The sequence below is a fragment of the Castanea sativa genome, chromosome 8 (genome assembly GCF_040712315.1).
Source record: "Castanea sativa cultivar Marrone di Chiusa Pesio chromosome 8, ASM4071231v1".
NCBI classification, from domain to species: Eukaryota; Viridiplantae; Streptophyta; class Magnoliopsida; order Fagales; family Fagaceae; genus Castanea; species Castanea sativa.
Genome location: NC_134020.1, coordinates 48,250,187 through 48,264,683, shown reverse-complemented (window position 1 = coordinate 48,264,683; position 14,497 = coordinate 48,250,187). Strand labels below are relative to the sequence as shown.

The following is a 14,497-nucleotide window of genomic DNA, read 5'->3' as shown; positions in this document are numbered from 1 at the left end:
GTAAGGAACAAACAATCCGCATTTCAAAAGTCATTAGATGTTCATATCTATATGATGTTGTTGAGTTACTGTAGTTTTTGAAATTATTGTTTTGGTGTTGGCGAGTTTGTTAGAGACCAAAAAAATGGGGGCTTTGTTAAGCCCAATGTGAACCCTCTTACAAACCCTAAAAGCTTAATTTATTTTACTTTTTTTTTAGATAATTTGATAGTTGGAGGAGGAACATTTGAATTTGGACGTCTCCATTGAACATCAGAAAGTGTTAGTTTAAGTATAAGGCTCTTGATAATTTATTTTATTATAACAATAAATTATCAATGTCTATAAACGTATAGTTACGGAAACTCAAGTTATAAGTAGCCTGAACTTCCCAACGGCCACTTAGGTGGATTGGTGCCTCCCTGGGTACGAGGAGGGAGGGTTTCAGGTAGTAGCTGTAGGATTTCTAGCCAAAATAGATATTGCATAGATGATATTGGAGAGAAGAAAACCAAAAAACAAAAATTGACATACATTCCAGATGCGATGCATACAGCTCTATGTTTACCATCTATTCTCATTGAGTTGAGGTACGTAGCTCTTCTAGCCCAACATTGAGGTATCCCCACTAATTACTTTTCTTCTAGGAACAAATTGGGAGACCCCTTAGCATTGAACCTCACAGTCTTTTATTGACTAGCCTTGTGCCACCATCTTCTCCAATTAGATAAATCCATTCGTACCACGACATTATAAAGCAGGGCAGCACCAAAAATTGACAAAGCACCTGCCCCATGCCCAGTTGAAGCCTTGATGACTAACAATGAAGCCAAATTATAGCAAAAATATAGGAAGCAAAGGGCTGCTTGGAAGTTCACATAACAATACCCAGATGGAATGAGCTGAAAAATAATCGTGAATGAAAGCATAAATGTCACAGAATTTAACAGTATGAAAAAATCCCCGGAAGGGCTGGGCATTCCTTGATAAGTCACTGTCAAAAGCAGTGTAGCAACCACCAAAAGCACATTGCGCCGCTCGTCTGATATTGTCTGCTGTTCACGAGTACGGCGTATTCGAAACTTCTCACCACGACCGACTTTGGGCCTTAAGTAATCTGCATAAGAAGTAACTTTAGGAAGAGATGAAGCTTTTAAGGCTTTAGCACGGTGTAGCATAACCTTGATCTTTCTGCCCACTTGTGTTTGTTCTGATCCTTGCAAGATGTCCCTTGCTGTTTTACCCTCTAAATTCTTAACGTTTACATCGACATCATATGTTGAAGCTAATAAGTGACTCACAGCCTGCATGTGTAGATGTCGTGAAGCCAGTGAATCATTAAAAGGTAATTTTTGGCATGCTTTTAGGCATTCGGTTTATTGATCAATTTGTAAAACCACAATTAATTCTCATAATCCACCAAAAAGAAAATGAGAAAGCCCACCTGAAAATATTATTGGTCAAATTCTTTTTTTTTTTTCTTTTTTTTTTATATACAAATTTGGAGGCCAATTTAAAGACTTTGTAGAAATTTGATTGATAATAAGAAAAAATATTCTAAAAATTAACTTAATTGATACCTTACCATAAACGAATCCTAATTTGATTATAAAATCATGGGTTTGGTTTACTACTAATAATTTTTTAATTGGACATGTCTTTTTATTTTAGAATATACAATAGCAAGTAATAGTAGATTTTAATTCCCACATTTTATTTAATTAATAGGTGATGTGACTGTTTCATTAAAACAAAAGAAGATTTTTTTTTAAAAAGTGCCGAAAGTTAGTCAAATCCTTAAATCATTAACAATACCTAAAATTAAGAAAGTACAAAAAAGTACAATACAAGGTCTTGATCGATTGTTATTATCTTGCAGGCTGATTTTAAACATTTACAGCACAAGCTTTATAGTTTCTTTAGTATGTAAATTGAGTAATGGAGAGAGCTTCCCTTAGATTGATTTTTGGATACTGCAACATGCAATACAGTGTTGCCTTCATCATCCTTCCAATTTAAAACTTTCCTCTCCCAAAACATGGCATTTTTAGACCTATTTTGTCGAAGCCATCCCACCAAGAGTTTAAAAGCTTCCAAATTGTTGAATTTTAGAGCAATATGTAGAGCGGTCTCATTTCAAATTGTGACATCGTCAATCGAATGGGGACAAACTGATAGAAATTCAACTAATAGATCAAGGTGATCATCTATCGCTGCTGCAAAATGCAAAAGGGTGACACCTTCCTTTCCTTTCACACGGACAAGGTCCCCATCGACTTGTAGAAGCCTACGCACCATCTCAATTCGCCCATTTAGAAGAGCAAGGTGAAGAGGGCTAAATCCATCTAGATTTGGCTTGCTGACAAGTGATGGTTTTAATCTCATCATCTCCATGGAAAACAGGATGTTCCCAACTGATGCAGCTATGTGTAAAGGAGTATCAACAAATGGTAGCTCATCAATAGCCTCCAAAAGCTTTACGTCCTCCCGAATTAACATGTAAAAGGCATCAATATTTCCATGTTGAGCAACCTGCTTCAACCTCTCAATTCTCTCATCCATTCTAGACAAGGCTATGATATATCAAGGTAGGGTTTCCCTTAGTATGAAACAAAAGTGGTGGAGGTTGAAAGTTAGTGCAGCTAGCTGGAGTGAAGAAAATGATGGAAGTTGAAAGTTAGAAAGTTAGAGCGTCTATTTTCATAGCAGGAGTGAAGAAGTTAATGGAGTAATCATCTAAGTCTAAGAGGAACCACCAAATTTCTAAGAAGGAACCCAAAAGTCCAGGTCATCCACTTGTCATAGAGATTAGTGATTAAGTATAAAAAAAGATTCACCTTCCTTCTTTTCTTCTCTTTCCTCCTCTATCTTATGCCGACGTTTAGGAGTTCCTATAGGAATGGAATGATCATAAAGAAATAGAAAAGAATAGAATGGAATTAAATGCATTTAAGTAAAGGAAATGAATGAAAAAAAAAAATGAGGTAAATGTAATTAAGTAATATTATTTGGATGTTTTAAAATAAAGGAATGGAAAGAAATAAAAAGGATCGGAAGGTAAGTAACCTTGTTTGGGAGTAATATAGAGAGAAATGAATGAAATTATTTAATGAAAATATTACTACTAACCCATATTTTAAAATAAATGACTGAATATATATGGGTATTTAGAGAGTTCTAGTAAAAAATTTGTTAAATCTAATTTCATTCCCTCTAATTCCTCTTAATTTTTGAGAAAATGAAAATTAAAGGTTTTAAGGAAATGGAAAATAATGAATGTTTTCTCCTACTCATTTTATTCACTCCTATTAATTAAACTTTCAAAAAAATGAATGAACTTTTCATTCTTTCTATTGAAACTCCCAAACAAGATAATAAAAAATTATTTTAAAATTATTTTTTTCACCAATGAGCTTCTCACCTTAGAAACTTCTTTCCCTTCACCTGAATATTCATCTTTAAAAATTTATCTAGTTTTTTTTTTTTTTTTTTTCTCGTTAATATCCTCCACAAGCTTCACTCCATACCTTATCTTTGATATATTATTACTTTGTAGTCTAGTGACGCGGAAATGACTGATATCTAACAACTTGAAGGTTGTGTCATGTGTGGACCATTCATGTGAAAATATCGTACCCAATGTTAGTAGTTTGAATATTCAGCAACAACCAAAAAAAAAAAAGTAGTTTGAAAGCTACAAATTAGTCAAGATGAAGAGATCAGAGAATTGTACGCGTACTTTTGGCCAATGATGGTTTGGGCAATAGCAATTTGGACTGCTAGCAACAAGTATATAATGAAAAATGCATGGCGCGAGGACTACTACGCTATTTCCAGAACGCAGCACAGAAAACTGGAGTATGAACTCGACTCAGTTTTGAGACTTTCATGCAAGCAAGTTGGCCAGATCGACAAGATGTGGTATACTGGTATTACATGTATCCCATGTGAGAGAGGGTGGATATGTCTAAATAGGCCGATGTCAATATGTCTCATTCCAATAGACAAAGTTGGGAAAAGGTCCAAAAAGCAGGTATTCAAAATCTATATATATCTAAAAGCTAAAGCGTAGCATTTATTATTGTTATACTCCTGTTAAGCCACATCAGTGACCACATCACTATTTTTTTTTTTTTTTTGGGTTTTCCATCTTTATTAATTGTCTATTACAAAATTAATTCTTTATAGCCAAATGTAATACACTATGTTAGGTTCTAAGACCTTTAGGTTTAAATGTATTAGAACTCTAAATTGTAATGTTAGCAAACCATGTTCAAAACGTTTTAGTCTTGTTTAGACTGCTCAAAGTATGTGTCTTATATGTAAAGTTGGAATCAAGTTGCTACAGAATTTACTGTGCAATTCTGTCTGGCTTGATCGATCGAGAATTAGACTCGACCGATCAAAAGTCATGTAGATTGTTTTCTGCATAATTTTCCAACTCAACCCAAGCCCGTTTTACATGTAGGGTTTTATGTTTTGTCATAGGTATAAAAGGGAAAACCCTAACCACGTTTTTAGAGTTGCTGTTGATACTCTTAATGCTATATGTGTGAATCTCTTGTGAAATCTAGAGGTGTTTGCCTTCACATACACTTAGGGCTATCAAGATCGAGATTATGTCAAGAGCTTAGTGATCAATTCAGTTGCAGATTCAAGAGTTTAAAGATATACAAGCGGGAGTGCTTGTGTTTGCTGGGAATCTAAGAAAGAAGTAGTTCATAGACTCGGAGCTGTCATATGGTCGTGGTAGTAAGTTTCCTACTCGAGGTAGCAATAGGATGTTAGTAGTCTAAGTCACTATTGTGTAAATTTCAATTCTTTCATAGTGGATTCAATTTTACCTTGAGGATAGCTAGGTTAAATCCTCCCTAGGTTTTTTACAGGTTTTGGTTTTCCTGAGTCATCATATCATTGCATTCTTTATATTTTTGCTGCTTTGCATGATATGATTTATATGTTTTAACCTAGATCTGCATAATTTACCTAAGTTAATCACTTGGCTAAATAACTATGTTAATCTGATTATGTTTTAAGAGGTCTAAAAACACACACTACACACCATCATAAATTCTAATTGTTTATTGTCTATATTGAAAACTCATTACAATATTGAGTGTCATTTTCTTTCTATCCTAATCCTTATATATATATATATATATATATATATATATATATATATATATATATATATATATATCAATCAATCAATCATTGAGCCACATCATCCACTTATTTTTTAACTCTTCTTTTCTTTTTTAGACTTTTTTTTTCTCACTACTCTCTAAAAAAACAAAAACAAAAATTTCTTCTTCTCCCTATTAGTCCACACCTACGGTTACACTTCCTCCAACTTTTCCCTTCCCTCTTGCCTCTTTACCTCCCCCACTACTCTCTACTTCGCCGTTACACTTCCTTCATCATTTTCTTTTTTTTATAACTTGACTCTTCTTCTTCCTATTTTATTTGTATAAATTTGATATCATTTCTCCCATTTCAATCCATATTTTTACCACCCAAAAAAAAAAAAATTGAGTACTCTCTCTCTCTCTCTCTCTGGGTGATTTTTTTTCTTTTTTATAACTCTAATTAAGATTGATGGTTTTTTTTTTTTAATTTCTCATTACAACTTCTTTTCTCTCCCTTTTATATCCTTGGTTGAATCTTGGTCTAGGTTAATACTTAGTTTTTTTTTTTTTTTGGGAAATAGGAATTTGAGTTTATATCAAAACACAATCTACACGGCCATGAATTAGAATATGCCTACCAATTGTTTGAACAATAAATTATGATGAAGTCTTATCTTTTATTTCTTTGGTTTCATTTTAATTTTGGTTAAGATAAATTTGTAAATTTATGATGAGTTTTGATTACATGATATCTCCTTATTCATTAAGAGAGTTGAAACTTATAAAGTTTAGTTGTATATTAGGTTAATATAACACACTACAACAAAAGTGAAAAAGATATGGTTCACTTTAGAAAAATAATAGAATGATATATTTGTAGAGATAAAAAGATAAACAATACTTGTATAAATATTTTTTTTAAATGACAATACTTGAAGTAAGTGTTACTTTTTATATATTACACCCTATTATAATATATATATATATATATATATATATATATATATATATATATTCCTTCGCATCACGTGGGCCTGCTGCTAGTATTATTTTAAAAATGAACACTACATAAACTTTATCTTAGGGACTGATGACTTATTTTGGCCTAATATATAATTAGGCGCAAAGACCACTTTGCTCATTATAATGCATAGAAGCAATAACGTTTGGATTGCAATTTTGAGTAGATGACATTGGGTACTTGCCTTAGGAACATAAGCTAATTAAATCCTATACTTGAAAATTCTTAGTGGGAGAAGAAACAAAAAAAAAAATTGACAAACATGCACATTTAAGATGCATATAGCTCCAAGCTTGGCTTATTTAATTTTATATTTTTTTTTCCCCTTCAATTCTTCCTCCATCAGCAAACGCTTAGCATTGAGCCTTGCAGCTGTCTTTTTTAGAGACAAGCCTTATAACTACACAAGTTGCATAAGTATTTAGTAGGAAGATACAAAGAAGCAGGCAAATAGATACATACCAAATAGTTTCCCAAAATCAAGTCGGGATTATGACATTCAACGAAACCATATAGCAAACAGATAGTGAAATAAGGGATAGCCGTACTATACGATAAATGTCCTGGGATGGAATGAGGAGAAGAATTGTTGAGTATGAGAGCATAAATGTCAAAGAATTTAATGACAAGAACACCCAAAAAGGAAATTTTCTACCAATGGGTGTCCCTGCTTCGTTTGGAATAGGAGCACTTGAATTGAATTTTCTGATGGCCGGTAATGTTCTATTGGCTTCAGGATAGTAGTCATCTTGCCAAAGTTCCCCAGGAGGGCTGAGTACTCCTTGATAGGTGATCACAGTCATAAGAAGTGTAGCAACCACCAAAAGCATATTGCGCCTGTCGTCTGATATTTCGGTCCATTCACCAATACAATGCAATGGAAGCATTCTTATTTTCTCAATATATGAGAATAAGGACCATAGGTAACGTGCATAATAAATTACTTTAGAAAGAGATGAAGCTGGTAAAGCTCCAGCACGCAGTAGCATAACCATGATCTTGTGATTTTCTATTTGATTTTGTTGTCCCAACATATCCCCTGCTGTATTACCCTTTTAAAGTCTTAGTGTTTATATCAACACCAGAATATAAAAACTTCCTCACAGCCTGCAAAATTTAGTGATACAGCAAAAAATAAATCATGATGTATTAATTAGTAGCGATTTGCAAAGATAGTGAATCATTTTTAGACATTAAGCTCTTAACTATGATCATACAGTTGGACAATATTGATGTTCACAACACAAACTTTACACTGTTTCCTTAGTTTGTAAATAATTGAGGAATGGAGAGGGCTTGCCTTGGGTTGATTTTTGGATACTGCAATGTGCAATGCTGTGTTGCCTTCCTCATCCATCTAGTTCAGGACTTCACTCTCCCACAATATGGTATTTTGAGACCAATTCTTTCTGAGCCATCGCACCAAGTGTAGAAAAGCCTCCAACTTGTCATATTTCAAGGCAATATGCAGAGCATTCTCATTTCAAATTGTCACATCTTTAATAAATTGGGGACAGACTTTGAAAAATTCGTCCAATAGATCAAGGTGATCTTCTGTTATTGCTGCATAATGCAAAGGAGTCATTTTCCTCATTTTCTCAATTCTCTCATCCATATTTGAGAAAGTTGCCATATTAAGGTATGATTTTCTTTGGTATGAACTTCTTGATGTGTGGCTTGAATAAGTAGTGTCGCATACAACAAAGCCAATGGTACAGCTTAATCCTATTTGGTTTAGGAGATCTTTTCAAAAAGTCACCTAATTAACTTTCACTTTGGGTTCAATTCTTATTCTTTCTCGTGCTTGAATGGCTTTGGATTATTAATTATTTCTTTTTGATTTTAGATTGTGCTCCACGTCAGGCAAGCCAACTTTAGAGTAGTATAATTTAGCTCCCTCTTGACTCTTTCCTTATGTCATAGCCTTCCTTATTTTAGAGTGATCTGAGGCTTTTTGGTTTATTTTGCATTTGGGTTTTGCAAGAATATTTTGTACTACTATTGAGATCTACTAATTTATTTTTTACTAGTTTTTGTTAGATCCTTTCTAGTCATGCTTGGTATAAAGTCTTAAGGAATACTATGCAGCTTAGCGTGACTATGACACCAACTGATGTAATGTGGGCGTGGCTCTGATAACAATTGATACTCCAATTTGCCTCGTGCTGCATGTTCTGTATAGGTCTGGCATTTTGAAGGAGTTTACTTTTTCTATGTCATTTTTCTCATCCTTAAGACCATACTCTTCCTCCTCTACAAATTATAGATTTTGTTGGCAATTTTTAGGCTGTTGACAATGACTAAGGAGACGAGCTGCTCTGATTCTGATGGACTGATACACATCAAACCGCTCCTCTGTTCACTAAAAGTGTGCCTCATTATCTGACAATGTGTGAATTTTGTTGTGGCCAACGGTTTTGGAATTGCATGCTAGAGAAGATTCGATAGCTTCATAATTTTTTTGTTCTTTTTTTTTTTTTTAATGTGAAAGCTTCTTTGTAAGGAACAAACAATCCGCATTTCAAAAGTTATTAGATGTTCATCATATCTATATGACAAGGGATTAGACAGGTGGCTTCCATTTAATCCCCCAAAAAAGAACAGAGTATCAAATAGTTCTCACGTTAGGTATAGGCACAAAAGTTGATAAAAATTAAAGAGTTTTAGGTGGTTCTCACGTTAAGAATAACAAGAGCCACCCCCCCCCCCCCCCCCCCCCCCCCAGCCCAAAGAAAAAGAAAAGGGAAAAAAAAAAATTTGGGCCCCCGGACCCAAAGAAAAAAAGAGAAAAAAATTGTATTGGTTTTTTTTTTTTTTTTTCCTGGAGCTGCACTTCCCTCTTTCATAGACTTAGACCTCCTCCCTTCTAATTAGCCTAACCCAATTAGCAACTATTAAACTCAAAAACTTAACCAAAAAAAATCCTAGTTAGCCCAATATTACAGTATTAGTATCAGAGGTTCTAAATGATAAATATTTATGGGCTGTTTAGAAATGCTGTTCTAGTAACGTTGTTTATGAGCGGTGTGAAAATACGTATAACGTTATTTAAAAACTGAAAAATGTTGCTTAAACTACCATACCAAACGGCCCTTAGTATTTAGAACACCAAATACCAAAAATACTACTATACAAGACATTTAAAATACTATATTAAAGTAGCAAAAGTAAGTTTTGGTTTGTAAAATTTTTTATTTTTTAACAGCTAATGTTCTTAAGAAACAATATTATTTTGTATTATTTTGTCTTTGTTGGTAGATAATTACAACTTAATGTATTAAGAAACAATGATTTTATGTATTTATCTTAATTGATATTTTGTTACTACTATATGAATACTTATTTGAATTTTTTTTTCTTATGCTTCGGCCCCTCTAGCTTGAAATCTTAAGTCCACCCCTAAGTAAAGGCACAAAAGTTGGAATGGAAGTCTTAAAAGTTTTGGAACAAAACCAACTTAAGGGATGATTACTTCAAGTGCAACATGTATTTAAGAAGTTTCAAGAAGTTCACTCAAGTTCATCATCCCCCATTTATCCTAGTGGCAGTTCAAAAATTGCATATTTGAGGCTAAGAGAAGAGGAAGATCTCCCCTCATAAACCTATATTTAGGCTTTGTCACTGTATCCAGAGATAACATTGGGTACTACAATTATGCCATTCCAAACATAAGCTAAATTTTATACACAAAATTTCTTAGTGAAAGAACAAATCTATATAATATCTAAAAGTTAAAGTATTACATTTATTATTATTATGCTTTTATTGAACCACATCAGCGACAATGTCATCATTTTCTTTCCATCATTTCTTCAAAAAATATGTATATAAATATTAATATATTAAATAATAAATTATGTCTTTACTCATTTTTAAAACTAATAATAACTTATCAATCATGTTATTGATGATAGTTCATAAATAAAAAAATTAAAATTAAAAAAAAAAGGAAAAAAAGAACCATGAAAAAAAGAACCACAAAAAAAATAGAAGAATAGGTCAATGAAGCAATATAGCAAAATAATCGTAGTAATGTAAATCAGGAATATGACTATTACGTGACCGGTGGCAAGAGTTGGTAAATCTTCATTGTCACATTATTTTTCTGTCCATAAGAGGTAACAAAAGTTAATCTCAAAATCAGGGTCAATTTGATAGGTATAAAAACAATGAGTTGTAAGGAAGAATCAGAACTCCAGGAGTGTGATTCTCAAAAAAACAAAAACAAAAAAAAAAAAACTCCAGGAGTGTTTTTGCATTTAAGCAAAAACCAAGTGATTTGCATTTTGGCCTCAAACTGCTTTGTACATGTTAAATCCATAGAAGCAACATCGCTTGGATTTCAAATTTGATTCACAAATTCAAAATATAAATAATGCAATGGCAACTAGATTGTTTTATTGCAAAATACATTATTTACACTGTTAGCATTGGGTACTTGCCTTAGAAACATAAGCTAAATTTTACACTGAAAATTTCTTAGTGGGAGAGGAAACAAAAGTAAAAATTGACACACTAATTAAGATGCATAAAGCTCCAAGCTTAGCTTATTTATATATTTTTTGTCCCATAAATTCTTCCTCCATGAACAAATCAGCAATCAACTTAGCATTGAACCTTGCAGTCTTTTAGAGTAATATTATAAGACCATGCTACACAAGTAGCAGAAGAATTTAGTAGGAAGATACAAACAAACAGGCCAGTAGAAACATACCAAAAGATTTCCCAAAATCGAGTTGGGATTATGACGGTCAATGAAACTATGTAGCAAATAGATAGGGAAATAAGAGATAGGCGGACTATTCGATAAATGTGCTGGGTTGGAATGAGAAGAAGAATTGTTGAGTATGAGAGCATAAATGTCAATGAATTTAACGACAAGAACACCCAAAAAGGAAAGTTTCTGAGACCAATGGGTGTCCCTGCTTCGTTTTCAAGAGGAGCACTTGAATTGAATTTTCTAATGGCCGGAAATGTGGTATTGGTTTGATTGGCTCCAGGACTATGATCATCTTGCCAAAGTCCCCCAGGAGGGCTTAGTACTCCTTGATAGGTGACAGTCAAAAGCAGTGTGGCAACCACCAAAAGCACGTTGCGTCTGTCGTCTGATATTTCAATCCATTCACTATTAAAATGTAATCTTGCTTTCTCAAGCCTTGAGAATATATTCCATAGGTATTGTGCATAATAAGAAACTCGAGAAATAGATGAAGATGGTAAAGCTCCAGCACGCCATAGCATACCCTTGATCTTACTATTTTCTACTTGAGTTTGTTGTGCCAAGATGTCCCCTGCTTTTTTATCCTCTAAATTCTTAATGTTTACATCAACACCAGAATATAGTAACTGCCTCACTGCCTGCACAATGTCAATCTAAATACATAAGCTTTTTTTTTTTCTTTTTAAATTACGATTGAAGAAGGAAAAAAAATCATGATTACTAGCAATTTGCTAAGTCAGTGAATCATTACAAGATAATGAATTTTTGGCATGTTTTAGACATTAACACCATATATAGATGTTCACCACACAAACTTTATGGTATTTCTTTAGTACGTAAGAATGGAGAGGACTTGCCTTGGGTTGATTTTTGGATACTGCAATGTGCAATGCCGTGTTACCTTGCTCGTCCCTCCTGTTGAGTACTTTACTCTCCCACAATATGGGGTTTTGAGACCAATTCCTTCTCATCCATCGCACCAACTTTGTAAAAGCCTCGAACTTGTCATATTTCAAGGCAATATGCAGAGCACTCTCGTTTTGAACTGTCACATCTTCTATAGAAGTGGGACAGGCTTTGAGAAAATCTAACAATAGATCATGGTGATCATCTGTTTCTGTTGCTGCTACATAATGCAAAGGAGTGATACCCGCCCTACCTTTGACACGGACAAGGTCCCCATCAACCTCTACAAGCCGACGCACCAGCGTGATATGCCCATTTTGTAGAGCAAGGTGAATAGGGCTATAGCCATCAGGATTAAGCTTGCTAGAAAATGAGGGCTTTAACCTCATCAGCTCCATGGCAAATGGGATGTGCCCAGCATGTGCAGCTATGTGTAATGGAGTATCAACAAATGGTAGCTTATCCATGTGCTCCAAAAGTTTTACATCCTCCTGAATTATGAGGTAAAAGGCATCAATATTTCCTTGTTGAGCAACCTGCCTCATCCTCTCAATTCTCTCATCCATATTTGAGAAAATTGTCATATTAGGTTATGGTTTTCCTTGGTATGAACTTCTTGATGTGTGGCTTGCATAAGTAGTGCCGCGTACAACAAAGCCAATGGTACGGCTTAGTCCTATTTGGATTGGGAGGTCTCCTCAACAAGTCACCTAATTAACTTTCAGTGTGTTAAATTATTATTTTTCTTCACTGGTTTGGCTGGCTTTAATTTGATTTAGATTGTGCCCCACGTCAGGCCTGCCAACTTTATAGTGGTATAGTTTATCTTTTACTATTTCCTTAAGTCATAGCCTCTCCCTTATATGAGAGAGAGAGAGAGAGAGGTTTTTTGGTTTATTTTGATGGGAATATACATGAATTTCCAAATCGGTGAGAAATGAAATACATATAGAAAAATAACACACTCCAGACAATCACACAATAAAATAAAAAAAATTATGTGATTCAGTAATTTACCCATGTCTACAAAGTTGCAATGATTTCACTATTTTAAAGGAAAATATATAAGATGTTGTAGTGCAGTTTTTCTTTCTAAAACAACACTAATCTAAAACAATAGTATTTATCTCCCACACAACATATTTACAATGGGCCCAAGCTTCCGCTCCATGGATTAAGTCTCAAAAAACCTCTAGTTAAAAACATAACATTTTTATATCAAATCGAATCATACATATAATCTGAATCAAACACAAACTAAGTACCACGTACAAAAATATTTTCCGTTTGGATTTTGAGAGGGTATTGAGTATTACTATTGTGATCTACCTATGTTTTTTATCAGACTTATTTATTTATTTTTAATATTTTTAAGATCCTTTCTAGTAATGCTTGGTATGAGGTTTGAGAACTATTGACGGAGTGTAGCGTGACTATGATACCAATTGATGTAACGTGGGTATGGCTCTGATGATATAATAATTGATGTCCGATTTGCCTCGTGCTGCATGTTCTATATGTATTATGAAAGGAGTTTTCTTCTTCTAAATCATTTTTCTCATCCTTAAGACCATACTCTTCCTCCTTGTGGATTTTGTTGGCGTTTTTTAGGCTGGTTGACGATGACTAAGGTGGTGAGCTGCTCTGATACACATCAAACCGCTCCTCTATCCATTGAAAGTGCACCTCATTATCTAATAATGTGTGAATTTTGTTGTGGCCAATGATTTTGGATATGCGTGGTTGAGAAAATTCAGAAGCTTCATCATCTTTTTGTTGTTGTACTTTTTTTCTTTTCTTTTCTTTCCATGTGATAATTTTTTTAAGGAACAAACAATCCGCATTTCAAAAGTTATAAGATGTTCATCATATTTATATGACAAGGGATTAGACACAGGAGGCTTCCATTGAATCCAAAAACAAATTAAGAGTATCAAATGGTTCTCACGTTAGGTATAGACACAAAAGTTGGAAATGGAAGTTCTCGCGTTAGGTATAGGCACAAAAGTTGAAAAAGAATTAAAGTGTTTTAGGTGGTTCTTCTCACGTTAAGTATAGGCACAAAAATTGGAATGGAATTCTAAAAGTTTTGGAACAAAACCAACTTAAGGGTTACTTCAAGTTCAACATGTATTTAAGAAGTTTTCACTCAATTTCATCATCCCCCATTTAAGTAGTAGCAATTATGCTTTAGTAGCAGCTTCAAAATTACATATTTAAGGCTAAGAAGCAAGACTTAGATGACCATGGGCCAGGTTTGGGTTACCCGAACCTGGCCTAAAATTATGCCCGTAACTGATACCTACCCAAATTTCATGCCCATGGATATCCAGACTTGACCCGAATCTGAGAAAGAGAGAGAGAGAGAGAGAACTATAATTTTAAGTTAGAAACTTTTCCATTCAAACCTTAATTACTTGCTGCAAGAGCAACAACCGACAGGACTGCAAGTAAGGCTGCTTAGCCTCCACAAGAAAATTATTTACATAAAATGAAATATTTATACTGCCTAATTACTGAGACCTGCTCAATTTTATTGGATGGTGAATATATAAATATATATATATATATATATATATATATATATAATAGGTGAAACTGAGAGAAACTCAAATTATAATTCTAAATTATAATTACAATTTTGCATCATGTGTCCTAAATTATATATTCTTAAAGAGATTTATTTCTTAATTTTAAAATCAAATGTGGGATCACATCATAAATATTCATCCAAATAAGTTA

At 33.7% G+C, this 14,497-nt stretch overlaps 1 protein-coding gene and 2 pseudogenes across 1 annotated transcript; all 3 read right to left on the bottom strand.

The window, feature by feature from the left end:
• Positions 1-668: 668 nt before the first annotated feature.
• LOC142608337 (ankyrin repeat-containing protein BDA1-like) lies at positions 669-2,541 on the bottom strand (annotated as a pseudogene).
• A 4,038-nt stretch (positions 2,542-6,579) lies between these two features.
• Positions 6,580-7,762, bottom strand: LOC142606454 (uncharacterized; annotated as a pseudogene).
• Positions 7,763-10,520: 2,758 nt separating this feature from the next.
• On the bottom strand, positions 10,521-12,438 carry LOC142608118 (ankyrin repeat-containing protein BDA1-like). The gene is made up of 2 exons (XM_075779831.1): positions 11,703-12,438; positions 10,521-11,483 (listed from the first exon to the last, which is right to left on the bottom strand). The coding sequence occupies exons 1-2, from the start codon at positions 12,337-12,339 to the stop codon at positions 10,735-10,737; spliced, it is 1,386 nt and encodes a 461-aa protein (XP_075635946.1). The 5' UTR covers positions 12,340-12,438; the 3' UTR covers positions 10,521-10,734.
• Between the last annotated feature and the right edge of the window lie 2,059 nt (positions 12,439-14,497).